The sequence below is a fragment of the Aythya marila genome, assembly GCF_965140915.1.
Source record: "Aythya marila genome assembly, chromosome: 14".
Lineage (NCBI taxonomy): Eukaryota > Metazoa > Chordata > Aves > Anseriformes > Anatidae > Aythya > Aythya marila.
In genome coordinates this window covers 18,519,442-18,546,881 of record NC_139055.1, presented here as the reverse complement: position 1 = coordinate 18,546,881, position 27,440 = coordinate 18,519,442, and the positions used below count along the sequence as shown (strand labels likewise).

The following is a 27,440-nucleotide window of genomic DNA, read 5'->3' as shown; positions in this document are numbered from 1 at the left end:
TTTAAACGCCAATTGTCTCGGCTTCAAAGCTGGAGCAGGAGAACATGCAGGCACAGGAATTCAGGTAGCGAGTCTGCCCGATTAAAGTGGCTGCTGGGAGCAGCATCGCGGTGCGCTTCGTGGAGCCTGTGCGGGCAGGAAGGAGCACACGGGGAAGCTCTGCGCTGCTCCAGCGCCTCACCCTGCAGCGTGGGTCAGAAAGGGATGATTTTGGTAGATCCCAGCCTCATATTGCAGTCTGGGCATCCCCCTTCCCTCTGGGGTCAGTAGGGTCCCCCTGGCTGGGCCATTCCTCCGCGGGGTCGGTGCCTTCATGCTCCCGGTTGTGTTGTGGCTCTGTTTTTTCTGCTTGAAGCCATTTCTCTGCTGTTCCCATCCCCGGGGAGAGCTGGGCACGCTGCTGCATTGCCTGGGTTTCCCTCTGTAGGGACAGCACAAAGGGGCTGGTGCTGCAGGCCTGGGAGCACTCCCCTGGCTGGGAAGAAAAAGGAAGCTGGGAACTTTGTTTCAGAGGGCCGGGCAGCTGATGTCTTCCTGCCCCTAAGTGGTTAGCGAAAAGAAAAACAAAACCGATAGCTTCAGGTCTGTGTTTTTCTTTCGTTTCTCTCCAGAGGACTCAGGGAGGATTTCTTCCAACAGCTCTGGAGCTGCCAGCCTTGCACAAGAGCCCGGCTGTGCGGCGCGGTTCCTTGCAGAACCAAGAGCGAGCTGCAGTCATTGCTTTATTTTTAGAGCTTGCCCTTGGTAGTGACACAAAATAAAACCGAGGGCTGGGTAAGGTTAATCCAGGGAAGGAGAGGTGAGGGGGCCTGGGCGCTTTCACTACCCTGTAATGCTGTTGCACAAAGTAACTGTGATGGTTTAAAGGAGGGTGGTGTGGGGTCTGTTAACCCTTGAGTAAATAACAGCAAATTCTTCTTGGTCAGAATCGGTTTAAAGCTATTTTAGCAGTATGTTTAGGAAAAGGACTTCAAACTTGTTTTAGACCAGCTGAAACGCAGCTGCAGAAGTTCCAAGTGTCCTCCTTAATTTGGGTTGTAAAATTCAGTTTCTGGGAGCTGCATTTACCTGAATTAAAACAGAAGCCTTGTGTCTGCGTGCTGGGTCTTGGTGTGGTGAACGCTGTGCCCAGCTCTCACTCAGCTCCTCTCATAAAATGGGTCTTACGTGAGCGTGCAGAGCCTCGTCAGTCCCACTGCAAGGCCAGGGGCCCAAGGGAGGAATCCAGCCGATGAAATTAAATCGGGTGCTTTGGGGGGGTTCTGCAGCCGCAGGGCTGGCCGGGAAGGGGAAGGGCCCCGTGGCAAACACCGAGCTCTTCCCTCTGGTGGCTCTCATCAAACATTAACCTCGCCTAGGGCAACTTTTTTTTGTTTTGTTTTTAAAAGCTCTGCCACCCTTACGGTGCGTACAGAGGTGGTGTTCTCCGGCTGTGCGTTAGCAGCTCGCTGGGGAGTGTGCAGAGGGAATGCCCCACGTGAAGGACAGGGTGGAATTTCTGGGGAAATCTGGGGTTTGTATTAGTTTTATACTCTCAGTACAATCATAGCTGTACCAGATGACCAAAAGAAGAGACCTCCTCATGAAACCTTAGAAGAAGGGATTTCTCTGCTAGAAACAGGGTTGTATTTTCAAGAAACAAACCACCCAAACCCTTGGCTTTCCCCAAAACACCCAGGTGAGGTGATGGCTCACCCTTTCTCATGCTCAGGACACATCAGCACCGCTGCAGTGTGAGTGTGCCTCGCCTCGGGCTGACTGATGCCGAGTTAGAGTTGCTGAGCACTTCTGGCAGAGCCGCCCTCTCCTCTCGGGGAGCAGGTAACGCCTGCAGCCGGAGCCATCCCAAACCAAACGCCCTCCCGAGGCAGAGCCTCGAGGGGAACTCCAGCCGTGGGGTTGGAGGCGAGAGGGACGCTGCGCTCTTCTGAAAGCTTTTTATTTTATTTATTTATTGACACATGACTATTATTTAAATTCTCTGTAAACTCCTTTTTGGTTTTGCTGCTTATTTTAGTGTCACAAAGCCGTACGAAGCCAACCTGGATACCTGTGTTACTGCTGCTGTATGTGCAGCACCGTGATTATCCTTAAACTTACCTGGAGCTTGTACAATTTTGTGCAAAGCTCTATTGTTCTTGTAAGAAATGTTTAATTTTTCTGCACTATTCTTTTTCTTTACCATAAAACAGAAAGCTCTAAATCACTTTTATTTGGGAAGCTTTCAGTCGTTAGTGGCCACACCAGAGCGCGTTGCTGCTTTGTGCCTCGGCGTGCTTCGTTTTGCTGCTGTGGGGCAGGGTTTGGTGGCTGGGCTTGGTTTTGTTTGTGACTTCTTTCTTTACCAACTCTTCTGTGAGTGCATTTGGATTAAACTGTCAGAGTAGCACTTGGGGACTGTGTGTGTGTGTGCAGATACCTCATTCCTTATATACTGCTCCTTCCTAGGGGCAGCATTTCCAGCGCAGGGTGTGAGCCGGGTGTGCCCTGCCCGGCTGCTGGGGCCTGCGTGCTGCGTTCCCCCCACAGCCCCTTTATCATTCAAGGCCAAATGCTGTCAAACAACGCTGGTGTTTCCTCGCAGCCAGCTAGCCCGTGCTGCCTGAGCCACCTGTGGGATCTCTCCTGCTTCTCAAAGCAATTCAGACAGAAAGAGGCCCTTGAGGTAGATGAGGCTGTCTCAGAGGGGTCAGGGTGCTGTGAACACGCTCTGAGGATCCACTGAGGCCTGGCTGTCTCCCTTAGCCTGGCCTAGCTCCTCCGAGGGGTTCTCCGGGGGCCCTAAAGCTGGACGAGACACAAGCATCTGAAAAGTTCCTCCTGCAAGTGCCTTTGCTGCTAGCAGTCCGGGTTGAGCAGGCACACCTTGTCTCATGCTCGGTGCTGTGCACGGGGTGCGTGTGGCTGGGAAGCTGCCGGACACGCCGAGCTCAGAGCCCGCCGCGCCAACCAGCACTGGCTTCATTTATTTGCATGTTTAATGCCCATGTGATTTTAATAGCGTAGTACACGCTGTTGGTGCTTAAAATATCCTGCAGAGATGCAGAAGAGTAGATAAAGAAGTCTCGTTTGAATGCGATCCAAATGATCAATTCCACTCCCTTCCTTCCCCAGCAAAACAAAAAGAAAACCCCAGCGCGCTCCCTGTACAGCCACAGCGAGTGCCTGTGGGGACATTTGCCACTTGCTACGTACTGCAGAGGGGTAGGGAGGAGTGGTAAGAAGCGCCCTGAGCTGCTTTGATATTTCCAAAGCCTGATTTTGCGTTGACCTGGCGCACAGAGCCAGCCTGCCTGCTTCGCTCCAAGAGGTGGCTGCCTTCGGGTCCCTTCTGTGCGGCAGCGTTGTACCAAGTGCCAGAGCTCGACTTCCCCAGCCCAACGAGCTGCAGTATGTCCATACACTTCTGGGAGGGTGCTCGGCTCTCTGAAAGCCAGTGAAGAGCTTTATGTTAAAATTTAACCCTCTGTTTGTAAAATGTAGGTGTGAAATTGAAAATCGGCCTCACCTGATCAGTATAGTTAAATCTGGTATTTGTTTCTGTTTAAATCCTGCACATGTAAGAAATCTGAAGAAGAACAAGCTTCCTAGACCTCCATCCTTCAGAAGGAATTTGCGTTTTGCTGTGCATGGGCAAGTGCTGAGGCAGTTTGCTGGCGGCAGTGCCCTGAGGCCTGCGGTGTGCTCCCACCTCCAGGAGTTGGGCTGAGTTTAGCATAATGGGGGGAAAAATAATTTTCACATCTGTGTTAAAAACAGTCATATCCACAGGCTTGGTATCAGCACTGAGCTGGATTATGCTAATGTTTTTACCTTGTTTACAACGCAAATATTCCAGGGAAGTGCAACAAATCCAGCGCCTGGAAAAGCACTGAGTGTGTAAGCTCAGGCTGGGGGTTCTGGCTGTGGCGTCCCTGTAGGTTTTATTGCAGCAGAGCAGCAGGCAGAATGAAGCCAAATGAGTAAGAAATTGCCATGAAAGGCTAAAATGTTATTAAGGTGAAAAGAATAATGTTAAACAGACAACCGAGTGATAGGTAGAAGGCTTCCTAGGATGGGCTAGCTGCTTTTACACAGCTTTCAAATCAGTGCTGTAGCAAACTTTGTTGTTTCTAGACAGCTTCCTATTATTTTTAACAGTGACTTTCAAAGTAGATGACTTCTTCATTTTAGACTGCAGCTTATTTATGTGGAAGAATAGGCATTTCTTCTCTGGAAGCACCAACCGTGCTTTTGGCACACCAGTAGGGTGCTTTTATAGCTCTCTTAACATAAAGAATTACGCTCACAAAACCGGGGAGACCTCATCGGTCATCTGATTTTGTTGATTCCTGTGGGTCCCGATGCTTTATCAAGCACAAAGCTGACAGTATTTTCTCGTCGTGTTGCTACAACTTGGCGTATTGCTGTTAACTCAAACAGCAAGAGCAAACCTCCAAGGAGGATGGGCAGGAGGGGAGCTTGCCAGCTTTCTAGTCTGCATTTTTGCAGTAGGCGCAGATCGTGTGGCCTAGGGCAGAAGTGCGGCACTGACAGAACTTCACGGAAATGACTGCTTTGGCTAGAAAGGTCTTTTAGGAGGGAGGGAGGAAGGTAGGCCTGGAAACATCAAAGCTGGAGGTCAGAGGATGTTGGGGAATGCCCAGAAAGGTGCCTTGGGGCAGAGCTGAAAGCAAACCACAGCCCGATTCAGGCACTGAACGGGGGCGGGGGAAGAGAAGGGAATTGCAGAAGGCTTGGGGGATGTTGAGGAGAAAGGGAATTGTAGGAATGACTGGGAGATGGACGGGGTGGGCTGGAACAGCTAAATGCTTCAAACAGGTGCAATAGTTAGAAACAGTTATTTGCCTGAGGACTTTGTGCTTTATTTTTATTTTACTTTTAGTTTTCCTGCATAAACTCTCCCAGTTAGGCACAGAAGGTAGCTGTAAATTGTGGGTTACAGCTGTTCTAAATGCAAGGCTCTTTAAACTGGACAAAAACATCTCTTCAGTTGTGAGGAGCTGCTGTCAGCAGCGGGTTCTTAACTGAGCTCTCTCGTTTGGCAGAACGGGTACTGGGGCTCACTGCGCCTGCCTTCCTCCTTCCTCATTTCCTTCTGTGATCAGGAAATTATGTTTTTTTTGTAGCAACATGAACCGTGAAGACCGGAATGTGCTGCGTATGAAAGAAAGGGAAAGGCGAAATCAAGAAATTCAACAGGGTGAAGAAGCCTTTCCACCTAACTCTCCTCTCTTTGCGGAACCGTACAAAGTTGTGAGTTTATGCCATTTTCACAAACTCATTTTTTTTGTGGCAGTTCTGTGCAATTATTATTAGAGGACTAAAACCTCTATTGGTTGTCTAGATTTTAACAGCAGCTTTGTTTTTTTTAGAAGATAAATATTGATTGGGCATCAGTAAAAGTAACAAAGTTCATTCGGATTTCTTTTGTAAGCTGTAGAAATAAGTGTAAAGTATTGCAGAGTGTTTTGTTCCTTTTCCTTACCTTCTATGCCAGTAGGGACTTTGTCATTATTTTCTAAAAAATAAAAATAAAAATTAAAGATCAAAGATTTTGAAACTGAAAACAAAAGCCTTCTAGTTTTCAAATACAAAAATGACTCAGTGCTGCCTAAGCACATCTTTTCTGTATGCTCTAGGGGGTTAAATTACTGCTTGAAAAGCAAGCCTGGGACTAGGAAACCTTGGCAAAACGATCGAGGTGCTAGCCACGATCCTAGCCTTGAAATGTAGATCAGCTGCACTAGTTGTCAAGTCAATTCACTGAAAGCGAAGTTGTGACTCTTAACACTGAATTTTGCATTTTTTCTAATGATTTTCACAGACCAGCAAAGAAGACAAATTGTCTAGTCGCATTCAGAGCATGCTCGGTAATTATGACGAAATGGAGGATCTTCTAGGAGATCGATCGCAACAGAAGCTCGTTGGAATTCCCAAACCAACCGTACCATCAGCAACAGATGAGAAATCAAACCAAAGTTTCTTTGGTGACCAGAGACATAATACTAGTTCACATCAGAGTAGCAAATGGACTCCTGTAGGACCAGCACCTAGCACTTCCTCGCAATCTCAGAAACGGTCCTCGGGTTTACAGAGCGGGCACAGCAGTCAGCGCGGCAGTGGCAATAACACTAGCAGTAGTGGCCAGAGGCATGACCGTGACTCATACAGTAGCAGCAGCAGCCGCAAAAAAAGCCAGCATGGATCAGAACACTCCAAATCCCGTTCTTCCAGCCCTGGAAAACCACCTGCTGTTTCTTCGTTGAGCTCCAGCCATTCGAGATCTCATGGAGGTGATCATCACAGCAAAGAACATCAACGGTCAAAATCTCCCCGGGATCCAGATGCCAACTGGGACTCTCCCTCCCGCGTACCCTCATTTTCAAGTGGACAACACTCTAATCAGTCTTTTCCACCCTCACTAATGTCCAAGTCCAATTCAATGTTACAGAAACCCACTGCCTATGTAAGGCCGATGGATGGGCAGGAATCCATGGAACCAAAGTTATCTTCTGAACACTACAGTAGCCAGACTCACAGCAGCAGTGTGAATGAGCTGAAGCCCAGCAGCAAAGCACATCTAACCAAGCTGAAAATACCTTCTCAACCACTCGATGTAAGTTCCTACCTATTTACTGGGTTCTTAAATGATAGTCCCTTTGGGCTGGGATTTTCCAGCTTCTTTAAAATCCCAATCTACGTAACTAAGATGCAGTTTATAGTGAATGCTGTTTTTTTGTTAAATAAAACATCTCTCCTGGTGAAGACCTGTATTTTAAATGGAAAACATGAAATTCTTCCATGTGGATACTGTGATTTTCATTAAACACAGCCTATGAGACATTCTGAGAAAGGCTTAGCTAACCCAGACAGGCTAATTTTCCTGGAGTACTTCTGAAGTCAAAAGTCAGTAAAATAGTAGGATATTCACAAGTCTTTTGACAAGCCTGTATCCATATATTGTCTTTGCTGGGAGCCGTGTTGCCTTAGTCAGGTGATGCTATCTGAGCATATCAGGTTTTGTTTTGGAGCTTGTAGTAATTTCTAGATGTGATTATTATACCTTCACCTAGGGAACATCAGCTAACCCCAAAGCACACCAAAGTGAAAAAGGTTCAGAACTTTGCTCAGGTATGCTGAATACAGAATACTATTGGATTAACAACTTTTAATAGTTTAATAATCCTGGAATTGGTAAGGCACAGACCTTGACTGCAGCTCACTTGCAAGAAGAGGGCCTTTCTTAATAACAAAATGGCCGTGCATTTCATATGAACTGTGTAAGTGCCAGTAGCAAGAAAAAAAACGTTTGTTCCTGGGATTTCAATAAATAGCAGATTAAGATTCAGGAAACAGATAAGGAAAGTCGAAAAATTATTTCCACCTTTTGAAAGACTTGACACGGTGGTGTTAATGCAGTGAGATGTGTAGTCATTCTGCTTTCTTCCTGTTGTAGCGTCCCAAATGCAGTAGATTCATAGTTTCATAATTATTGCTGTTTCTAGTTTCGTGCTGTGCTCTGTTTTACTTTGTAAAGCAGTTTGTCATTACTGTGTATTCATTGTCATGCATTTGAGTTCAGATATTATGCAGTGGCTTCTTCCAGGGAAAGATTGAAAGCCATGATTCTTTTTTCCCCTCTTTCCAGAAGTTTTTAATATCCCCGACTGCCTAAGATCACTTTTAACCGTCAAGTGAAAACTAAGAGATTATTGTGGCAGTTTTATAGATCCGGTGTATTCGCTTTTCATAACTGGATGTGACTCATCCCATAAAAATTTGAAGCTATCTGATATTAAAATTAATATTGTTGAAAAGAATTAATGAGGTCTGTTGGTATCTATATAGACTCTGTATGAATTATGATAAGGATTGAAGTTTATTCTTAACTGCTTCAAACTCCTGGTATCTTTTAAAGAAAATCTGCTTTAGGAGATGTTAATCTTGAGTTTTGATTTGTAGGCATCAGCATCTGGTGATGTGAGCTGTGTGGATGAAATTCTAAAAGTAAGTTCTCTGCTTTTTTTTCATAAGTTATTTGTTGAAGATACAAAACATTACTAAGGAGGTGGAAAATACTCTCCAGTTGATTAGTTCCTTTTAAATTGGCTTGACTGCAAGTTGTTACAGGAGGGCTCTTCAAATAATCCTCTGAAGCGGGTAGACTGGGGAAAACTGGAGGCAGAGCTGTGCGTGAGCTGGGCACTGTGCACTGCAGGGTGCACACATCATCTCCTGGATAGCCTCATGGCATTCCTTTCCTTCGAGCCCCATCCCCGCTAATCTAACCAGTATTTAGCCATTTCTTCCACCTAAATACAGTCATTACCTTCCAATACCTTTTTAGAGTATAATTATTTGTAGCTACCCAACAGCAGACCCTTCCCTTCTCCTCTACCTGCATTATTTTCTCAAGCCTTTTTACCCCTCACGTGACCTCCTGTTCATATGTCTGCTGTCACAAAGGTATCATTGCCCCATGAGCATTTCCATAGCGTATTTCCTCTGACCTTCAGTACTCCATGGTCCTTGGAGATGCTCTGAATGAATACAAGATGCTTTCTTTCCAGCTTCAGGTATTGATTTTCACCTCTTTTTCCTCAAATTTTATAGATTTCCCTTCCCAGGATTTTTCTTTCTACCCCTTTATCTTACATGTGCTCTTCACAGGCTGAAGTGATCAGACGCTGGCTTCTACTTCAGTTTATGTTCAGGCCAACCAGTTTTATTGATTTGTTCCTTTCTGCTTGTTTTGTTGGCATGTCTATTTATTTTCATGAGTAGCAATTTAAGATTTAGGTTTATGTGCAAAATCTTCGTTACACATTTGGGGAATTAAGATTTGAATATAAAGCTCATTGAAGCGTGAACAATGAACTGAAAATTGAGAGGTTTACCATTTGAATCAGGATTTTAACTTGAAATCTTTGCTCTGCTTTTGTTTTGTTAATAGCTTGTCTTTTTTGTTTTGGTACAGGAGATGTCCCATTCTTGGCCTCCTCCACTGACTGCTATTCATACTCCGTGCAAAACTGAACCGTCAAAATTTCCTTTTCCAACAAAGGTCAGTGCTGTAGTTAAATACCGAATGCAGTTTAAAAAAGTAGCTCCTATTAAAGATTAGCATTTTGGAACTCTTTTAAATTCAATTCTGTATTCTTCTGTGTTTGTTTCAGTGCTGTGCAACTCTTTATCTTGCTTCACAATAACATTGTCGTTCTTATGAAAAATGTCATTGTTTATCCTCTGGTTTACATGCATAAAGCACTCTTCAATGTCTGCGAAGACATGTATAAGCTTTCATTTTTATATTAAATTCTTTTTCATAAATTCAAACCTTCTTCAGGGTACTCCTGAAGCTTTAAAACGCCACTGAGCCTCTTCCCTGTTAGGGAAATACTTTGCAGCACTTTGTGCAGAAGCAAGCATTGTTTACCTCGTCAAGCAAGCAGTGGAGACTGATAAATGTTAAGAAATTCAAACATATTTTTCTGCATAAACTGATTTTTCCTCATAATTTTGAAGTCCAGTTGTAGTTCTGTTAGATCTTACATTTCCAATTACAAAGGAAAAAAAGTTTTTAAATGAGACCTTTTGCTCAAGAAGTTTTGAGATTACTTGCCCAGAAATACGCCTTATTAGCTTACCATGTACTTAATAACTACTGAAGCATTTAAATTATTAATTGGAAAGAGAAATCAGTTGCTTTTTGCTGCTGCTGACAGCATAGGGCATGTTGCCAAGAGACCTGCTTGAGCCGACACCTCTGAGGAAGGAGCTTGCATTCTCCTACCTTTTTGCTCTTGGCTGTTTGCTCCTTTCCCCTCGGGCTGGCTCTTGCACTCCCAGCTGCAGTGCTTTAAGGCAAATTGGCAGAAGTGATTGTTTGCCTTGAACTGCAGCTCTGTAATCTGAAGTGTCTTGGAAGCTGTAGGTAGGCAGGGTAGAGTTTGGGGAGCAACTTCAGCAAGTACAGTTCAGCTTATGATAGCTGACTCGTTCAGGACTTCGTACCTATTGATTAGCAGAAAAAGATTTAAGTTAAGAATACAATGTTTCTCAAGGCTCAACATACATCTGAAACAGGTTGAGGTACTCTGTCCCTAGTTTGGCATAATTTCAGATTGCAGAAATTATGCTGGTCATCTTTTAAAAGTTACCTTAATAATCATGAAGACTACACCTTTTCTGACCAGGCTGCTGTGCTAGAGGACCAGTTGCTGCTATCAGTTTCCTGCTTGATCCAAATTACTCCCCAAAACAGTTCAGTGAAATGTGTTTTAAGATTTTTTCCCTGAGATTTCTAAATGAAATCTGTCTAAACAGATTGTCTTGTTCCATGAATGCTTGGACATCAACTTTCTAGCCCCGTTTCTCTTAACATGAAGATGTTTTGGAGTTTGCATGTGTTTGAAAATCCAAGTAAAGGAGCTCTAATACACGAAACAAGCACAATGGATTACTCTTTCTAACAATCTAGTTGGAAAAGAAGTGTGTTCTCTTTTTGACTAGTTGGTCATAAGAAAATGTTTTCTTGTGAGCACCTGTAATAGTTTCCTCAGTGTGGGCAAAAGGTTTAATCTAGGTGATTTACCCAGATGAGCACTGAATGAGTACAGTTTTCCAAAAGGCTCTAGCTATAGCTCACGATTATTTCTTGGTCAAAAGTTCCAGCCTCTGTAAGTGCACAAACTCCCACAGACTGATGAAAGGTTAAACAGTTCTGTTTCTCCTACTGGCTAGATGTCTTGGAGCTACAGACAGTCCTGTTGTCATCACCCTGTCCTGTCGTGTTTTTGTCTCCGTGCATCTGACTCAGTGTGGGGAGAAAGAAGCTGTGCAGAGATCTGTAGGCCTTTGCCACATCCAGAGAAACTACGTAAGGTTGCACAGCCTTGTTGATGCTTGAACAAAAAAGGGTGGTTGTGTGTTTGGTGTTTTCTTCTTCTTTTGAATCTATCAACCTGGATTGTGTTTCTTCACCCAGTTTGCAAAAAAAAATTCCATTTATGGCTGCTCTGACTCTTTCGACTTTTTGCCAGCTTTTTTATTTTGTGGCTGCACATCTTAACCATGGAACTCTGTCAAATTCTCTCTCCGTATCCAAAGTCTGTAATTTCCTCTGCCTTCTCCCCTCTGTCATTCTTGGCAGCAGGAACTTCGCAGAATTCCAGCAAGCCAGTGAGCCGTAGGCTTGTGCTGCCTGGACCCAGAGAAGAACTCAGAAAACAAAACAAAGCAGTGATTTACTTTAATCAAGCAGTGCTGCTCTAGAAAAGCTCGTTCTCTTTAATACTCTATTTATTTACAAGTGATATGCTGCAGTATTTCACAGCGTTCCTTTTGTGTGCAGAAGCCTGGCATGTTTTGCCTGCGCACATAAAATAGGGCTTCTTTTAGTGGACTGGTTGGTTTTATTTGTGAGGCTGTTGGGATAAGATCGCTTCTCCTGTGTGCGGATAGTGAGTAGGTTGCAGGGACTCAAACCACTGACTGGGGCCTGTCTGCATTATTATAAATATACCTAATATCAGAAAGTCTTTGAATCAGAAGATAAAACTTCATGAAAATAGGTCAGGGAAAGTTTTATGGATACTATGAAAAGAAACTGATTCCTGACTCTTGGTAAAAACGTTATCTGGTGACCTAACACTCTATAATTTTATCCTATGTAAGGGTTTTTTTGTTTGTTTGTTTTTTAAAGCCATGGGCTCACAGTCAAAATCTCCAAAGCAGGAAGTACTGGTGTGTTTGTAAAATATATTCAAAAATCCAGCTGTTTGTTAGAGGGTGGGAGCTTTTCATCTCAAAGCAAGCATCCTTGCCAGGTTTTGTGCCTGCGTGCCCGTGCGGTGACCTGGAGACATCCCTGGAGAGGTGGGTTCTGTCTCCAGCCTTCTTCGGCGCCTGCCCTGTGCTGAAGTGATCGTAATGGCCAGCGGGCAGGTGTGTCGATCCTTTCTCAAACAGAAACTTTCTTCTGAGAAATAAAAATGAGATCTGACCTGAGTTTTCAGACATTATGTGGGAACGGGTCCCACTCCCCACAGGCTGCTCACAGCCCGATTCGGTACCCCACTGCTGTTCCCAGCAGCTACCAGGTGGTTTTTCTCATTGCAGTTCTTGTGGCAAACTACAAGCAGCAATTTTATTTCCTGTTAAGTGTCGTCACTGCCTAACCTCAGTGGTATTCTGTGAAAGAGGTTTCCTTCCTTTAAGATATTTTTAATTCCTTTTTGAAGTAGACCTTTAGAAGATAGTGTCATAGGTAACCTCATGGTTGAAAGTGTATATTCTTATTTATTAATTAATTTCTGAGTTTCTTAAAGAAATAATGTATCCAATGATGGAATAGGTGGTGAGGTGTTTGGAAAAAGTTGTGTGTTTAAGCATAACTCCTCGTTAAAGTGCACTTAACTGAAATATTGCACTGTGCCTTAGAAATAGGAAGTTGACTGACGCGAGCAGTTAGGGGTTTCTGCAGAATTTGTGCTACGTATACTGGTGAGAACGGGTGCCAGTTCCTCGTCTTGTGCTCACCCCAGCACAGATGCTCTGTATCTGTAGATGTGGTATTTTGATTACGATATGGTCTTTACTTCTTTTTTGACTTGAGTTTTATCAGTCCTGTCTAAGTTAACAGTAGGCAAAGGAAATTGGGGAGTCACGCTTGCACTCCGTGAACTTGTGTCAAAGATAAAAATCTGTTTTTGTTTTGAAGGAGGTAGAGCTTTGCTTTCTGTTGAAGTCACAACACTTTCTTCCAGTTCGTCTTCTCTTTTCACTTTGGGTATAGTTAAATTTTATTTATATTGTCCCTTTCTTTCATTCGGTTTCTTTCATTAGAGGCGTTTGGAACACCTGAAAATGAAGTCTCCTGGGAAGGTGTGGTTTTGAGAGAAGTGCTGCAGTCTGTTCGTCTAGACCACTGACAAAAAACTTGTCCAAGACAGTATTTCAACTGCTTCCACTTTTGAAATAAAGTTGAAGGAAGTTAGAGTTAATCTAAGCACGCCTTGTTGCATAAAGCTTTTGTTACGTTTGGAAATCGCGCATACAGCCACTCAGCACACCAGTGAGCTGGCTGTTAGGGAAGACTGGTTCGTAGCTATACCAAAACCCCTGCAATTCAGTGTTGTCAAATGTGTGTGTGTGACTTCATGAATTATCTCAATTTTTTCAGCTTTCATGCTTAAAGTCAGCGTTTGTCCTCGTTTTAAAATGAGGTCAGGAGGGTCCTGGTTTGAAGTGGCGAACTGGCTTAGACATTTTTCGGTAACTCGGTGCTCTGCATATTTGTTTATTGAAACAATATGTTAGTGTTTGAAAAGTTTGATAATGTACTTTCGGGAGACAGAATTGTTTTTTTGGAATGGGAATAGCAAAGATCACAGCAGTGCTAAAATCTGCAGGGCTGCATCTTTCAAGGCTGGACTTGTAGGTAACAAGTCTGTTGCGTCTCAAGGCAGGTAATATCGCTGTTCATTGGCTTTGGTACAAGTGAATTGCCTGATTACATGCGGATTTGGCTGTTTATTGGGACGGGGGTGGGGGCGAGGAAGGGAAATGATCTGTTTGTCAGCTGTGCCTGCCTGCGTTTCCCCAGGAACTCGTGCAGAGTGTTCTGAGACGAGGAGTTGGACGCAGCATTTCTGCAGGGCTCTTTGGATTTCAAGTTTAATTGTCTCATGTGCTCTTCTGTAGCTGGGATTTTTTCATTACTATGAGCATTAGTATACTCATTAATTGTTCATTGAGTGTTAGTATGCTCATGGCTTGTCCACCAAGATGCTGTATGTGTCTGAAAAAGAGAAGAGAAGAATTTGAGTGAAAATATGTAAAGCTAACAGCAAGGCTTTCCCCACTGTATAAGAAAAATAAAAACATACCAAACTGCTCATCTTCATGCTAAACAAACAAAAAGATAGGATTTATGGAAGTTACACAGAGAATGAGTTTCAGATACCAAGAGCTACAGCACAAGGCCCTTAAAACCTGGCACGTAGGGATGGCCGAGCTCCAGACGAGGAACATGAAGTGCTCTTTCTATGTTCTTGCTGTTCCACTAGGGTTGGTGAAAGGAGTTTGGGCCCAGATAAAGAATCACTCTTTGCTTTGTTGTTGTTGTGTGTGTTTTTTGGTGGAGGAGTGGTTTTGTTTTGTTTTTTTAAAGATGAGGTGCCATCCTTTAAAGTCAAAGAATAGCTGGATGATGGCGTGGTTTTTGGTATGTTAAAATTCCCTTTGAAAAAACTCCTGTGATCTTTTTATTCCCTTAGGAGTCCCAACAGTCCAGTTTTGGCACTGGAGAACAGAGTAAGTATATTAAACTTCCTTTAATACGTGTAATGTTTTTGTTGTGATTCAGTATTTTTAGTATCCTCCTAAGATGTCAGACTTTTTAAAGAGACTTTTCCAGACTGGTCATAGCATGGAGTCTAGGTTAAGATTTTCTGTACTTTCTCAAATGTTGACTTACGAAATAGCATTTGATTTTCTTCCTAGTTTCTTGTTGAGAACTAGAAAGCCAGTAACAGCCTTGCAACTCTGTTGTATCTGCTGGGGAAAAAAAAAAAAAAAAAAAAAAAACATCTTTAATTTGTCATATTATTTAATTCTTGAAAAGGTGTCTTTTTGGTTGATCTGAATGAAAATAGCTGAGTACTAAAAACAAAACACCCTCAGATAAAACCTCTGGATGTAATAGAAACTAACAGATTGCATAAGTTCTTGTTTTAGTATAAAAAGCACATTACGTTTTCCCCTTTGCCATGTTCATTTTCACTTTTTGAACATAAAATCAGAAGAAAAAAAAAAAAACAATCAAGAATTCTTATAGCAATAGACTTAATAATCTTGAATTCATGTCCCAAAATATATGTCTGTTTTTTAGACAAAAGCAGCTTTTATTCCTCTTGAATTATATCTTTAATTTGAATATTACTGAAACAAGTAATTTAACCAGGTGACATACATGTACCTAGAAAAATTGAATTAGATTTGTGCTGTTGTCTTCCAGAAGTCTTTCCGCTCCCTGTTGAAGTGATTAAACAGATTAAGTAGTAAAAGCATAATGGGTTATTCTTAGGTATTCACAAGCAGCTTAATCTAAACACCTAATACAGTGGGGAATTAAGGAAACAAAACGTAATTCCCTGATGCCAACAAATAGACGTGCGTTCCGGGAGCAACTGATCTCTCTGTGTGTGAATGGAGAGGCTGGATAAATAAAAGCATTGATCTGGTTTTCAACTCCTGTTTGAGTTTTCTGGGAAACTTTTAACATTTTTGTTCCTGTTGTACTATGCTTAGCAATATACCAGAATTAAAGAAAAGGGAAGAATAGAACCCCAAGCTGAAAAGCAGATTATATCAGTATGTATTTTGACTGTAAGAGTTGGTTTGAGTGAGTGTTTTTTTGGTGTTTGAAGGTTGCTTATCCACTAAAAAGCTGCGCAGGGATGCTGAAAAGTCAGGAACTTGACAGGATGACCTGTATCCCCTGCCCAGCACATGGAAGGCAATACTTTAACCTTGATAGAAGCAAAACATTTTTTCACACCATCAAAACCAAATTAAGCACGTATCGGTTTCAACAGCAAGGTTTTAAATAACTTTCAAGATTTTCTCGGTTAAATTAGTTGTTTTACTTGGTGTTTTGTCTCTGCATCCGCTCACTCGGTTGGTCTCTGGGAGACTGTACCTGGTGTCTGCTGGTTCTTCCTTTCTGCCGTTCGCTCAGCCCTTCTGGGTTTGTTTATCCAAGACTGTTTACTTCTGGCAATCTTGGAGTGACTATTTTCCTGTCTGAGTTTAAAACTATGCACTTTTTTCTTCTAGAACGATATAATCCTTCATCAAAAACATCCAATGGTCATCAATCCAAATCGTAAGTAGCTGTTGAGAAAACATTTCTCAAATAACTGTCAGAATTTAAGAAATTGGGGAAAATAGCTGTTTTGTTACTTGACTGTGTCGGTTCTTGCACAGACTCTTTAGCATACTTGTACTAGGCTGGCAGAAAACAGGGATCGTTTCCTGTAAGCCCTTTTCAGGGCCAGTAGAGTAAATACGGTGTATCGGTATGGGAAACAAACACACTGTGCATGCTTTCCTTTCCCCTGCTTTCGTCAGCTATCAGGATAGGTGTGAAGGAGTTTGGACCTAGGAACTGGCTTGTGAACTGGAAGCGTATAAGAACAGGCAGGATGGGACAGGACGTACCAAACGTGTGCACTGCAGAGCTGTCAGCTAGGAGCAGCTTGCAGCAGTTGCACAGCCAGACAGGATGAGAACTGTTTTGTTATTGGAGGAGATAGTAAATTGGGTTTGGGATCTAGTTAAATTCATGCTACTCGGTCTTTTAAGCGACCAATAACCATCTTTGTTAGTTAGGTACACAGACCCAACGTTATGCATCTTCAGTCATACAACTGAAAGAAAAAATAAAAAGTAACTGGAAGATTCTAGATGACTGTACCCCACCACCTTTCTCAAACCTGAAAATTTATTACCTGCGCTTAAAGATTGTTTCCAAACAAACATGACCATAAAAATAAAGTTTTACCACCCGATTGTATGTTTCATAAAAGTGATGATAGATTCTGAAAACCGGGTATTCTGAGTTAATGCTTGCTGTGATGCAGTTACAAAATGAAGGCTAGTTCTTCTGCTTGTCCGTGTACATATTACAGTCTTAACAAGATTAAAAAGCAAATGACCTGTGGGAAGGAAATAGAAGATAATTGAAGGCCGATTTATTTATTTATTTTAGACTTGCAGTCGATTTCCTGAAAACATGAGGTTTAAGAAGATGCTTATATGCAGCCATTTCAACAAGCAGGAGAAATAGGAGTTCACTGTTTGACTTTGCTTTTGTTTTGGTAGTGGAATTCTCCATGAAAGGACTGTGCTATTTCCAAAACAAAATGCAAGAACATCTAAGGACAAGATGTAGCATTGTGCATTAGTTGAACTGGGGCGCATAGGAAGAAGGATTAGAAGATGTTTACTGTTGCAGTAGACTTTGAAACAAAGTGATTGTACCCTGTTCAGAAACCTCAGAAAATGACATAAATGTATCTTTTGGAAAAGGATAGTAGTGGAAAACATTGGGAACTAGATCTAGAGGTTGGCGTCTCTTTTCAGGTTATCGGTAGAACAACTATACTGTAAAATTCAGATATACCAGACTTTTAATCCTTTCTTATCTTCTTTTTCCAGATGTGAATCGAACCAGACAGAGTAAGATGTCTTATTTTTGTAATCCATTTTTTTAAATAAGCACAAAGGCAATATACCCCACTATTTGTTTCCAATGTGTTCATATATTTTCAGTATTGTGAAATAGGTGTGTGTAATTATAACTAGCTTAAATAATAGAGTAATTATAACTGAATAATAATAATAGAAAAATTATAGCTTAATACAGTTGTGCTTTTGCCATGAGATGGGAAACAGCCACTTAATTTTATTTAGCACAGTATTCTTGGTCATTGTATGAGAGAAGCTGAACATCCAGATTTTAGCTCTTCCTGCATTAGTAAAATGTATGAGATTTCCTTCCTAAATTTGACAGATTGAACAAAGGAGTAAAAGTACTAGAGTCTGTATTTGTCTTTAAAGAATGACTTACCTCGCCATTCTTAAACAATTAAATCTTTTAGAATGGTAACTTGCAGATTTCACCCACGCAGCCTGCTCTATAGCATAAACAATAGCATGCTGCAATATAGAAGAATGCTTTGAATGTAATTAAAGTACATGGAAAAACTTGTCTCACTTTCTCCCTTTTACTTACAGTATGTTGAAAGATGACTTAAAGCTTAGCAGTAGTGAAGACAGCGATGGAGAGCAGGTATGTTCATTCAGTACCAAAGTTTCAGGGAAGTATAGCAAGCACGTTGATAATTTGGTAGTTCAGCAGCAGTCAGTACTCCCAACAGCAAACCGAGCAGCTCCAAGATTTGTAATTAAGAGGCAAAAATCAATTAGCAAGTTTCTAAACAAGCTCCAGGTATTCCACAATACAAACTGGGGGAAAATCATCTGTTTTATGTGAATTGTATGCTTTTACCTAAAGACTCTTGCCTTTCTGATTTCAAATGGACTTTCTATGAAAATAAAGAGGAGTGTACTTCATAACATATGTAACGGCCTGCCATTGAAAGGCAGAAGCCTTCATGTTCTTCCATGCTGTCTAACACATGCATGGCATAAACATTTCTGTGCAGGGACTGTGTTTGGGATGATAAGAGCTACTGTGTTTGTGTTTTACTCCCAAGTTTTATCTGTAACTGGGTATAGCAGCACCTTTATTGCTGTAGATAAGTCTTTTTTTCTTTTTTGTCAATATTAATGTTGTGTGGCTTCTGCTAAAAATGGCATTTGGCATGCTAAATTAAAAATACCTGTAGGGTCTATACTAAGCAGCAGTAGTCCACTCTCCTTTTTTTTTTATTTATTTTTTTCCTATTCCCACTTCTATTACTTGATTTGTTTTCTCATGTGAAAAACTTGAAGATAGTGCATTTACTTGGTTACCTACTGGTACTCTGGCCATCTCTAGAGTAGGATCATAGAATTTCAAATAACCTGATACAAAAAGGTGTTACTAAGGATTGAGAAAATAGCATCTCTCAGAATACAGGGGACTCTAAGATGACACATCTGTGGTAAAAACTTGGAGAAAACTCTGATTTGTTTTTCTTTCTGTTCAAGGAAAATTGAGACAACTTTCTCAAGTACTGAATTAAAACACTGTTCTGGCAAAATATTTTAAAATTTTAAGGCTCTAAATTGATGCTTTGCGATGTAACTGTATGTGCAATCCTAAAATAACTTCCAGAAGCTTCACGCTCTTCTTCTTAATTGCAGGATTGTGATAAGACAGTGCCAAGGAGCACACCTGGAAGGTAGGCATTCCTGCTAGATTGCAGCATAGAAAGTAAAGCAGTGAAATTCAGTCCAGTCAGCACTCATGACCTGATCTCATTTCTAAAATCTCTGTCTTTCATCTTCTGTTAGAGCAAAAGGTGATGAAAACGTAATCGGTGATTAAATAGCATTTATCCTGCAAATTATACTAACCACTTTGTGAGGGGGGGGAGGGGGGCAAAAGCTGTTGTTTGTTTCCAGAGTAAGTTGCATTCTGTTGAACTTTTAAGCAATTGTTAATAAAAATGTTAGATTTCATTCTTCCTAATGGAAGGATTTCTAGGATGTGTTTGCGCCTTGAGTAGTGTTTCTTTATTTTTCTTCATTTTTGTTTCCAGTAATTCTGAACCTTCGCAGCATAACAGTGAAGGAGCAGATAATTCAAGGGATGACTCAAGCAGCCATAGTGGATCTGAAAGCAGTTCAGGATCTGACTCCGAAAGTGAAAGCAGTTCCAGTGATAGTGAAGCTAATGAACCATCACAGAGCGCGTCCCCTGAGGTAGGATGTGACATGGATTCAGGCTGTCTTCGTTAGTTTGGCGTTCATCCCAAGTTTTAAAAGCAGAAAAATTGAATGTGTTCTCAAAGTGGTTAAAAAAAAAAGTTGAGCTGACATACGTGGAATCATTCCCCCATCTGCACAGTGTTCTTTTGCTGAAGCACCTGTAGTTGGACACAGTAACGGTGCTTTGTGTAAGCACACATTTGATGTTCCAATTTGAGGTGATTTTTACCACCAGTTACCTGGTGGAGTGCAGACCCTGGGTATGGTGACAGTATCTTAAAAAACTGTGGTCTTTTAGTCTGTGTAGCTACGGCAGCAGGTATCGCCTCTGGGTAGCAGCTGCTCTGGCTGAGGGGAAAAATGAGAATTGCTATTTGTAACTATACTCATCAACTCCTTTTATTTTTGTTAATTATTGATCTCAGATGTTTGGTGTACCTCTTGCTTAGGCCTGCAGCACAGTGGAGGTGTCCTGCAGAAAAGATGGAAGAAATGTAAAATGCTTGATATAACACTGCTGTTTCTTTTTTTAAATTTTGTTTTTAGCCAGAGCCACCGCCAACAAACAAGTGGCAGCTGGATAACTGGTTGAACAAAGTAAATTCACATAAAGTGTCACCAGCTTCTTCTGTGGACAGCAATATCCCGTCCTCACAAGGCTACAAAAAAGAGGGACGGGATCAGGGGACAGGCAGTGGGTACGCTGATCAAAGCGGATCCAAGGATTCGATTTCTTCTACACCAGGGCGAGATTCCAAACCCACCCAAAAGGGCTCAGAGGGCAGTCGTGGCAGGCAGAAATCACCTGCGCAGAGTGACAGCTCTACACAGAGGAGGACTGTAGGTAAAAAGCAGCCCAAGAAGGCAGAAAAGACATCTGTTGAAGAGCCTAGGGGAGGTCTTAAAATAGAAAGTGAAACCCCAGTAGACATGGCAACAAATATACCTTCAAACAGGCATAAGGCAGCCACAAAAGGTTCCAGAAAACCTAACATAAAGAAAGAGCCCAAATCTTCCCCTCGGCCTACAACGGAGAAGAAGAAATACAAGGCTTCGAGCAAATCTGCCCAGAAATCCAGGGAATTCATAGAAACAGATACCTCATCCTCTGATTCAGATGAAAATGAAAGCCTGCCTCCTTCGTCACAAACACCCAAATATTCTGAGAGCAATAGGACTCCTGTTAAATCTTCCATGGAGGAGGATGACAGCTTTTTTCGGCATAGAATGTTCTCTCCTATGGAAGAGAAAGAGCTTCTTTCACCACTCAGTGATCCTGATGAAAGGTACCCACTTATTGTGAAGATTGACCTGAGCCTCTTATCAAGAATACCAGGGAAGCCTTACAAGGATGCTGACGCGCCCAAAGTGGAAAAGAAAACCGTACCAGAGAAGCACACAAGAGAATCCCAGAAGCAGCCTTCTGACAAAAGCTCTACAAAAGGCAAAAGGAAACATAAGCAGGTGATGACTCTGTACATATAATTTTGCCTGTTATCTTAGCCCCTTATTGCCTTGCTACGGGGGTGAAGTGTATAACCCAGCAACCCACATCGTACCTCACTGTCATGACGCTGAGTAATTCAGGAGATGACTTGGGCCACTGTTTTGTGTAGAATATGTTGATCATTCCTGTGTCGTTGTACTAGGGGTTATTTGAGTTTTCTTTTGGAGTGAGGAGGGAAAGGGAGAAGGTTGTACATGGAGGTCTGCGAGCACCACAGTGAGAGCTCGTGGAGGTTGCAGGGCTGCTGTACCTCTGAGCACTGCATCCTGCGCTCTCCTGCCTCCGCTCCAATTAGTCCCTGTTGCACTGCAGGCCAGCTCAGGCAGCTAATCCAAAGGAAAATCCACCTGGCCCAAAAAAAAAAAGTCTTAATGTGGATCACTTCAAACAGCAAACAATGCATTTGCATGGGAGCTATTGCCAGGACAAGGGACGGGCAGAAACAGACCTGGGGCACAGCAAGAGAAACCATAAGCTCAGGGGCACTGCTTTACTGGGATTGGAAGTATCCCTCCATAACAGTGAGGCTTTTCAGAAAAGCAATTAATCTTCTCAATTAAACAAAAAGCAGGAATCCCAAGGGACAGTAAAATGGACAGGTATTAATGAGGGATCTGAACAGAGTTAGCACTGCTGGGAGAAAAATGGTAGGGGGTAGCTACTAGTATAATTTTAAACTGCTTTTGGAAAAAATCAGAAGAAGATACACAGTCTGTGTAAAGAGCAAATCTGTGACTGTCATTTGCTGTTGTGTTTTCGTGATGGTGATGCTCAAGGTTGAAATATTGGTGTGACTAAGGTGTAACCTTCTGGGTTTGAGTCTGGGTTCTGTACCAGGTGACGTACTCTGTGGGGCCCTAAGTTCTGGTTTATTCTTTGTATTTCTACTTCCAGTGCTTGTTGAAGACAGCTTTGAAATGCACCCTCAAACCCTTTGACTTTAGGATTAGGTTTATATAAAAACCTGGTATTCAACATCTCTTCCTTTACAGCCAGCAAGACTTTTACTGTTTCTGGCGTTCGTAGGACACCTGCTTTAGGCTCCCAGCATAAAATCTGTTTCCTGATCTCTTATTGAAGCTTTTGGCTTTTTTTTTTTTTCTGGTATTTCATGGTAATACTTTTGTTCTAAAATGTACAATTTGACTGCCACTTTTTTTATATGGGTTGGTAATTCAGAAGTCAGATTTTGTTTTTCTTTGTGTTCCGATCTCAGGGTTCAATATCTGGTCAAATATTTGATGCAGGCTAGATGCTTTGGGGAATGTTTTTGTGGTCTGTACAGATCTTACTCTGTACACTGCACAATACTACTAAATATGAAACATTTACAGCTTCACTGAGATGATAATGTAGACATTTGCCTGGATGCATTTCTTGTTTGCTTTATTCAGAATGAGGATGAAAACAGAGCCAGTGAAAGCAAGAAGACAAAACTGGAAGAGAAAGCTCCATCAGGACACAAGACGTCTAGCAGTAGAGAGTGAGTATCTTGGCTGTTTTCAACATGACAGCTCGGGGTGATCAAGAAGACCGATCTCCCCCCCTTCCCTTCCCTCCACAACAGTGTCTCCTCATTATTATTTGATGGGTAAAATTTCATTGCTTCTTATTCTTGAGACGGATTTAGTTCAGTTTCTGCTAGTAGCTGGTGGAAATTGATTTCCATAACCAAAAACATTGACCAAGCACATTTTTTTACTTAACAAAACTAAGGTAAACCCTAAAGTGAAGGGTTGGTTTATTATGGAAAGTACACTTCCTGTTTTTTTTTTTTCTCTGACGTATGGTGTGTTTTTTTTTTTCTAGAAGTAAGCTGTGCCTCTAGGTTTTTGATCTTGCAAAATCCGTACTTTTAAGTTAACCTAATCCGTTAATTCTCCGTTTAGCAAGTATGTAAACTGAGAATAAATTACTTAACTGCCATGTGGGATGCTGATGGCACTTGAGACTTGGATCCATGGATTTAGTTCAAATTTGCTTGACAGATTAGCTGAAGTGTAAGCGTCACAAAAAATAAAACATTGCAGACTTAGCAAAAACAACATCCTTCAATACCCTTTTACTTACAGGTTATTTCTGCAATTTTGTAAATGACAGGATAAAGGGAATGGTTTTAAATTAAAAGAGAGGAGATTTAGATTAGAGGTTAGGAGGAAATTCTTCACTCAGAGGGTGCTGAGGCACTGGATCAGGTTCGCAGTGAGGTTGTGGATGCCCCATCCCTGGAGGTGTTCAAGGCCAGGCTGGATGAGACCCTGGGCAACCTGGCCGAGTGGGTGGCATCCCCCCCATGGCAGGGGGGTGGAAATGGGTGATCTGTACGGTCCCTTCCAACCCGAGCTGTTCTGTGATTCTATCTTTTTTCCTTTTATTCTTGATATTTGCTTGTTTGCCAGTGTGGTTGTCAGAAGGACACTTTGTTAAATGCAACTGTATTTTTATTAAAATACTCTGTATAAATAATTACTTAATGTACTGTACTCTGTAAAAAGGGGAGCCAGGAATAAGTAACCATAGCCCTCAGCAGTGAAGTTGAGAAAGTTTTCCACTTCCCTGGCTTCCAGAGCTGGCTTATCTGGACCATCTTTTTTCTGAATTGTTAGGCTGACTAGTCTGCAATAGACAGGCTGGCGCTGACATGGGCATTAATTTCTGACGTGGTGTTTAGGGTGTTTTTTAAGAACTGTTGCAGGGATGTGGTTTTATGGTTAGAACTTGCCTGCTGCATTTTCAGGTCAGAACAGATAAAATGGTAAAAACGAGTTCAATCAGGCTTCGTAACATCCAGTCACTGTGATAATTGTTCTTTCTTTCTTCCTGTGAATCTGGCTTGGTGGGGCTAACAATAAAGATCTTGGTTTTTGGGGGAGGAAGAAGGGACAAAAAAAAAAAAAAAAAGAATTTAGAAGAAAATGGGCTTTTTTTTCTTTTAATAAAAGACAAAACTGAATGTGTTCATTTTGCTCAGGTCTCTAAAGCCAAGTGCTGTTAAAGAGAAGGATTTACTGCCGTCTCCTGCTGCCCCAGTCCTCCAGAAGGATTCCAAGCAGGAACATGGGTCCCGAAAGAGGACAGTCAGCCAGTCGTCATCCTTGAAGTCCAGCAGCAACGTCAGTAAGGACAGTAGTGGTGGCAGTAAAAGCAACTCATCTTCTAAACAGAAGAAGATGGAGGGAAAGGGTTCTAGCAGTACTAAAGAAACCAAGGTAAAGGGCTTATTCTGGGACTGCCTTGAACTTGTCAAACTGCAAAGCGAAACACATGCTCAGTGTGATCTAAACAGTAATTCACCGTTCAAGTTGAAATGTAATTAGTTTTAGATTTGCATTGTTTCATGTCATGGTGCTTAGGTACCTTGGAAGTCCGTAAATTAGAAAATAACTTGGGAGAGATTGTGGAATACTAATGCTTATTCCTACCAAATGCTTATGTTAATTAATGAAATGAGTTTAGACATCTGATTACAGATGCTGCTTATTTGTTGTTTAATTTGTTAATGAGAAATATCACTACAAATCTGTTTACACAACAGTAAATAGAATAATGAGGTTACTCTTATGTCATTGGAGCAGATACAAATCTTGTCCTAATTTTAAGAGCAGAAGCTGGGTCTGTGTTCACTGCTAGGATGCAAAGTTATGGCTCTCATCTTACTGCATCCTTGGACTCCAGAAAGGAGCTTTTAACTCCAGCTCAGGAAGGTACAGAGCCCACTGTAATTAGATTAGATAAAAAATGGGTGCAAAGATGATACAGGAAACTTTTTTTAATTTAAGAGATTTAGGTTAGGAAGATACTTACATGGTGGGATTCAAAAATATTACAGGAAGATGATGCACTTAAGTCATGGAAATGTAATGTGTTTTCTCATCAATACATAAATGTGCATTACTGGACAGAAATTACTTTCTGAGAACATCTGACTGTTTAAAATGTATCACTGAATACCTGTGATAAGCAATTTCTAATGTATAGCCAATTTTTGAGTGTAGAATGTTTAACTTGGAGGGATTTCAGCTCCATCTTTGGGATTCCAAAGTATGTTGAAGATGTTGGTGCAGTCTGTCTGTGAGCTCCCTGCAGCAAAGCCCCAAAGCCTCCTATGGGCTCTGGAAACTGCAGTAGTTGAAGCAGCTGCTAACCTCAGTGGCTGGGTTTGCAGTTTCTGAGAAGTTCAGAAGCAAGGTCTAAGGCGTTCAGGAAGGATAATTGATTGGGCAGGAGTAAAGCAGCAAATTGCCATTAGCAATGACAGAAAGTAGCTTAGTCATTGGGGTGGAGTTCATGAAATATCTGAAGTGGGAGACGTGCTGTGTTACTTCAGATGCCATTGCAATGAGATTTGAGAAACCTGGCGAGGTTGTGTGCATCGAGACACTTCCAGGATGCCTGTAGATAATGAAGTTGCATCACAGACTGCTGCTCTCTGTCCTTTCCTTATTTGTTAGCATAGAACTGTCCCTAAACCAGCTGTTAACTGGTGTGCTGTTTATCCTTTTATGCCTTGGATATGCTTAGTCATGCCTTTCTTAAAGCAGCATACTGCATTCCACTGCATGTTTTGGTATTGACTCCAGGATCCTTCTGATTAGCAATGATCTGATAAGGGTAGGTTATGAAATACATCTGTATAGCTGGCCTTTGGTCTTCATAAAGCCAAAGAGCTGAAAACACATGCGAAGCTGGAAGGCTGCTTTACACTTGAGCAGAACAGATTCACTTACAACACACAGAATGTTTTAGTATCCAATCTGCAGCCTGAAGTGTCACTGAGCTGTGTGTAATTTAAGGGAGCAAGGACTGTATTGTGAGGACAGTTGTCATTTCTCCCTGAAGATGTTGCTTATCGTTGTGAAATCCTGGTGTTTTCAAAGCAAAGAGATTCAGCAGTTTACTCTGGAGAAAAATGAGAAGTCATTAAAATATTCGTAGCATCTATGATGGGGTGGGAAAACAGGACCTAGAAACAGCAATGTGGGAGGTTCAGGGAGGGATTTCCTGGACCTAGGTGTATCTAGGAAACCTTAGCTGCACTCCTTCCTCTGAGGGAGAGCTCCTGGTGTATTAGAGCCAAGAGCCTGATCGCAGCCTCTGTGTCTTCCTCTGTGCCAGCATGAGGTGAAAGCCTTGTGGAAGCTGTGTTACTGTATGGCAGCAAGAGCAGCTGCAAAAATGACCTTACTGTGAAGTAGCTGTGAAGTCATAGGAGAAACTTAAATAACAAACGCTTTATTTGCAGACAAAGAAGACTTAATTGTTCTTTAAGTTTATGATTTGGGAACAATTTTCCTTTCAGGAAAAGATTCTGAACAATTCCTCAAACTGCCCTCCTGTGTCTGCTCCATCTACAGAGAGCTCAAAGTCTAGAAGAGCAAAACTTGTTTTTGATGACAGGTAAGAAAAGCAGAGGGGATGCTAGTCTTGGAGCACAGCCAGTCCCCTGTGGGGAAGCGTTGTCTTTGTGCTTCACAAAAGATGTTAAGTAGAAGCTCGTGCTCTGGATAGCTGCAGTGATGTGCTTGTCTGCCCGCTCTGTGTGCCACTTACGTGGTAGACAGCGCAGTCCTTGAGAAGGGAGTCCTTGAGAAGCCTGCCCTGTACCTTCCTCTAACAAGGCAGGGCCACGCAGTAGACTTGCATCGCTCAGGGTTGTTCTGGTTTTAAATGCTGATGGGTCCATTGCACCTTCAAATTCTTGTTTTGTTTCCTTCTCTACCCCACACTGTTGATCAAGTGTTTGGTTTGCTTGGCTATCAAATGCAATCCTGTGTACTAAACATCTTGCTCAAAATCCTATTTCAAATTACCTGAAACGAGAGAACTAAATTTAACTATTTTTAACAGTTTTATCATACTGTAAATAATCATACAATTTAACAATTACAAGTATTTTTTAAACAGTTTCAGCATACAGTAGCTCCTGTAACTTGAGGTAGGGAAAAAAAAAAAAAAAAAAAAAAAGAAATGTCAACATTAAGAAACTTCAGTTGTAAAAGGAAATGCATTGTGGATGGTGCTGAGTCCATAAGTTTCTCTCTTCTATTGTAGGACTTACTCAGCTGATCATTATTTACAGGAAGCAAAGAAGTTAAAGCATAATGCGGATGCACTGGTAAGTAAATCTGCAATATTTCTCCAGTGTTTGCACACAATGCTGGGGTTTGTTTACTGCTTTTGCTGGGTTGTTCCATGTCTGTACTGGTAATTCCTTGTGTATCCTCTCAATTCTTGTCTTTAAAGTTTTTTCCAATCTCCTCAGTCTGACAGGTTCGAGAAGGCTGTGTACTACCTAGATGCTGTAGTGTCGTTCATTGAGTGTGGGAATGCATTGGAGAAAAATGCTCAGGAATCCAAGTCCCCGTTCCCTATGTATTCAGAAACTGTGGAATTAATCAAGTAAGCAAAGCAGAGGATACACAAAAGTCAAGTGGGTGGGAAGGAGGTCTGGAAATAAGAACTTCTGGGTTTCAGAAGGGTTTTCCCA

General features: G+C 41.9%; 1 protein-coding gene across 2 annotated transcripts in view; it reads left to right on the top strand.

Annotated features, from left to right (window-relative positions):
* Positions 1-27,440, top strand: part of AFF4 (ALF transcription elongation factor 4) — a 45,514-nt gene that overhangs the window by 8,788 nt on the left and 9,286 nt on the right. For both annotated transcript variants that reach the window (XM_082771300.1, XM_082771299.1), the window contains exons 2-17: positions 5,130-5,256; positions 5,828-6,619; positions 7,966-8,010; positions 8,981-9,067; positions 14,283-14,319; positions 15,844-15,892; positions 17,227-17,247; positions 17,806-17,860; positions 18,880-18,917; positions 19,278-19,440; positions 19,993-20,910; positions 22,348-22,436; positions 23,925-24,162; positions 26,253-26,350; positions 27,005-27,068; positions 27,216-27,352. In XM_082771300.1, coding sequence (XP_082627426.1) covers positions 5,134-5,256; positions 5,828-6,619; positions 7,966-8,010; positions 8,981-9,067; positions 14,283-14,319; positions 15,844-15,892; positions 17,227-17,247; positions 17,806-17,860; positions 18,880-18,917; positions 19,278-19,440; positions 19,993-20,910; positions 22,348-22,436; positions 23,925-24,162; positions 26,253-26,350; positions 27,005-27,068; positions 27,216-27,352 — 2,954 coding nt within the window. In that variant the 5' untranslated portion in view covers positions 5,130-5,133. The remainder of the gene's footprint in view (positions 1-5,129; positions 5,257-5,827; positions 6,620-7,965; positions 8,011-8,980; positions 9,068-14,282; positions 14,320-15,843; positions 15,893-17,226; positions 17,248-17,805; positions 17,861-18,879; positions 18,918-19,277; positions 19,441-19,992; positions 20,911-22,347; positions 22,437-23,924; positions 24,163-26,252; positions 26,351-27,004; positions 27,069-27,215; positions 27,353-27,440) is intronic.